This window comes from Camelina sativa, chromosome 16 (assembly GCF_000633955.1).
Source record: "Camelina sativa cultivar DH55 chromosome 16, Cs, whole genome shotgun sequence".
NCBI classification, from domain to species: domain Eukaryota; kingdom Viridiplantae; phylum Streptophyta; class Magnoliopsida; order Brassicales; family Brassicaceae; genus Camelina; species Camelina sativa.
The window spans coordinates 12,878,911-12,882,543 of record NC_025700.1 but is presented as its reverse complement, the minus strand read 5'-3'; the positions used below and the strand labels follow the sequence as shown (position 1 = coordinate 12,882,543).

The 3,633-nt window shown below is 32.6% G+C and overlaps 2 protein-coding genes across 2 annotated transcripts in view; both read right to left on the bottom strand.

Annotated features, from left to right (window-relative positions):
• LOC104750425 (17.6 kDa class II heat shock protein-like) lies at window positions 2,083-2,781 on the bottom strand. The gene has a single exon (XM_010472216.2). The coding sequence runs from the start codon at window positions 2,639-2,641 to the stop codon at window positions 2,171-2,173; it is 471 nt and encodes a 156-aa protein (XP_010470518.1). The 5' UTR covers window positions 2,642-2,781; the 3' UTR covers window positions 2,083-2,170.
• The window catches only part of LOC109129636, a 1,675-nt gene continuing 1,223 nt past the window's right edge, over window positions 3,182-3,633 (bottom strand). The window contains exon 2 of the mRNA XM_019238141.1: window positions 3,182-3,540. Coding sequence (XP_019093686.1) covers window positions 3,422-3,540 — 119 coding nt within the window. The 3' untranslated portion in view covers window positions 3,182-3,421. The remainder of the gene's footprint in view (window positions 3,541-3,633) is intronic.

Here is a 3,633-nt window from a genome sequence, read left to right as displayed (position 1 = left end):
TTTTTTTTTTTTTTTTTTTTTTGAATGAATGTAAAATTTATTCAACCCAAAAAAAACCTTGTTTAAATTGGTATTAGAATTTAGAATGAAGCTTCTCTGACCAAAACAAGTTTTTCGTATATACTCCGAAATCCACATATCAAATTGTAAGAATTTATTCAAAAATTAAGCAAATAAAGTTTACTAGATACTAGATAGAACATTAAAGTATAGAAAAATATATACTCCTTACATTTTGATGTTTTGGGGATTTGATACTTAATTTGTATTCATAAAATTTGTCAACTCTTACGAGAAATGTTAAAGATTCGGAGGAGACGGTCTTTCAGGGTGTCTACACAACCTCTTTGGTGCTTCGTCGTCAACGTTATAAATACCACTTCCACACCATGGTGACGGCGGCGTGTATCTTGTACGGTGAAGGGGGCTGGAACCTTGATACATAACAATGGATATGTGAAAAATATGAAATCCAAATCAAAAAGTAAAACAAGTTTACTTAAATTTATCAGTTACATTGCCATATATAATCCCATGTTTTGTGTTAAAATAAAGTATGAAATAACAATATTAAAAAGGGTAAATGCTAACATTATTTCTAAGAAAAAACACCAAATGAAAATTGTGAACTCTTGATCAAAAGAAGTATATGAAAATTGAAATTTATAGAAGATAAAAATCAAAATTAATTCATAAACTTATTTAGAGTCACCAAAAGAATAATTTTATGTTTGGTAAACTGGTAAGTAAACTCTCTGTTTTCTTTTAAATATTTTGAAAATTATATAAAAATAACTTGTTATTTACTTTGTTCGGATTACTAACAAGTTAACTAATATTTTTAGCAATTTTATAGGAATAAAGTGATACTCACCGACATAATGGAGGAGCCGAGGAGTCTAGCCCCCATGACTGGATCATGAAAGGATAGAGACAGAAGTATAAGAAGCAAACTTAGAAGAAGTGAAGCTGATTTTGTTTTCCTCATTGCCATTGCTCCTCTTCTTTTACTACAACTTTGGTTGGTTTTAGTTTTGTACATACATATAGGAAACTGAATTTGAGGGTGAATAAGAAAAAGTAAAGCATGAAAAATCAACACTTACTTTTACTTTTAGTTGAATAAAGTTTTTACGAGTTGATGTGACACATCATTAGTACGAAACGAAGGCTTACCCTTTTATCTTTGACACTGAAATGAAGACTTCCTTAAATTCTACCATTGGGATTTGTTTTTGTTTTTCACGTGAAGAATTTTCTATGATATATATGGAACAAAAACGAAAATGCAAAGGTCTCTAGAAGTTTTGAAGAAGAATGAGAAATGACAATCGAAGACTTAGTACTACTCATGGCAGCTGTAATGCAAGAGTTAATCAATTATTAAGAGAGAAATACTATCAGTTTTAACCAAACAAGTTAAAAGCTATCATTAAATTAAGTAGCATTTTATCGAGTTTTATGTAGCCTATAATGGTAATTAAATTTGGTCCAAGTATAGGGACTTTCGCCACACCACCATGGTTTTGTATATGTTAGTGTTTTAGTCCATTATGATCATTCACCGAACATTTTATCTTGCTGCCCAAGTCCTAATTCATCATCCATGGTTCCATCACATTAATTGGCTTTATAGTTTGATTGAGTTCTGTTAGTTTCATTTGCTTACAATTTTATTTTATTTTTACTTTAGTTACTTAGACGTTATTTAGGTTTGGTGAGAAAACCCCCAACCCATCTTATTGCTATTAGCTTAGATTAGCTTCTTTTAACTGTTTTGTGTAGCCTTAGGCGGCATTCGGTTTTCTTGGTTTAAACTGTGTGGTATATATATTCAGTTTTTTTGTTTAGTTACTTAAAATTCTACCGAATAGAACTGAATTAGAAAAAAAAATAGGCGGTTCGTTTTTATTCAGAAATTAATTTTGTCCGGGTTGGTTTGATTACAGTCAGGTTATCCACTACAAATCCATTCTTTGATATAAGAGACTTCCGTTTGTTTGTTTGTTATTTTCTTTTTTTTGGTGTGATATAAGAGTTTTTTTAGAAAAGAAAACACAACTTTATTTCATGTTAGGACACACAAAGATTGTTACATTCTGACATTCAAACCCATTCTTTAAATTAAAATAGAGATAAAAAAAAAAAAACACAATCTTGATGACCAAACTCAAGAGACTTGGACCTGAATAGTCTTTGGTTTCTTAGGCTCAGGAGGAGGAAGTTTCTGAACAGTCACTTTCAACACACCATCATGACAAGCAGCAGAGATCTTGTCCAAATTTGCATTCTCAGGCAATTGAAACTTCCTCATAAACTTACCCATTCTTCTTTCCATCCTCACGTACTTCACACCTTCGTTCTCTTTGCTCTTCTCCCTCTGTCTTTCTCCACTCACCACAAGAACATTCTCGTTCTCTACTTGAACCTTGATCTCATCTCCTTTGATTCCAGGCATGTCTACAACGAAAGTATACGCGTTCGGGTGCTCGATAACGTCAACTGGTGTAGCTGCCATTGCCTTCGCGTCTCGCACGTAGGTTCTTGATGGATTATTGTGGCTTTCCTCGTTGTTGTGATCTTCGGGGACTTCGAGCATGTTTTCGAGGATTGAGATTATTGGAAACCTTATCAAATCCATTGTAGATTGTTTCGTTAGCTTTCTTGATTCGTATTCTATGATTCTTGGCTTTTTGGTTTGATTGATTTTTCATAGAGAATTGTGGGATATAAATAGGACTGGGAGATAGAGATTTTTTTCTAGAGAAATGTAGAGAGTGCTTCGGTGTTTGGGAAACGTCTTGATCGTTCTGGAGTTTTGTGACATAATGTAATTAGATTTTGATATCTATAGGCCATATCTAGATGGGCTTTGAATTAGGAGTAAGGCCCATTCTTGTATTTTTTTTTTCCGCAAAATAATACTTTTTTTTCTAGCGAACGAAGGAAAAAGATTAATAAAAATGAAAAGAATGTGACCATTATAAGCATAATCAAGCGTATATGATCCAACGCTGCAACCGCATGTGTGATTCATGAGGACGAAGGAGATACTTTCAATCTTAAAAAGCGGTGAAAGGGTCATCTTGCTCTTGCAATGCTCTGAGTAACTGAATTTGAAGATGATGATCTTTTTTTGTATGAAAGGTAAGAGACTATGTAAAAATATATCATATTAATAAAATTCTTTTCACTTTATTGAATGTATAAATAAATAATAACTATGCCCCCAGCATAAGTGCGGGATGTAATACTAGTATGATATATATATATAACCCACAAATTAATCAAAATTCGAGAAATTATTAAAACACAAAAATATTATCGCAAAAAAAGTTGTATGTCAGTTGATGTTTCGAGCATATGTTACTTGGTCGTCTTCTTCAAATTTGCTTACTCGATTAGTCTTGCAACGTATGACTCAAGGATCTGCAGCAGACGGGTTTTCAGGGTGTCGACAAGGGTCCTCTGTTGTTCTAGTAACGTGGTAAATTTCCGTTCCACACGACGGAGAAGGTGGAGTGTCAATGTGGACGCGAACTTAATTACATAAGAATCAATATGTAAAAATAGCACAAATTAAAAATGAGATCAAGTTAAAAAAAAAAAAAAAAAAAACTGAAATGCATTATC

Bases quoted from the DNA above. Each gene is read 5' to 3' on its own strand.
- LOC104750425 (XM_010472216.2), bottom strand. From the start codon at position 2,641: ATGGATTTGATAAGGTTTCCAATAATCTCAATCCTCGAAAACATGCTC.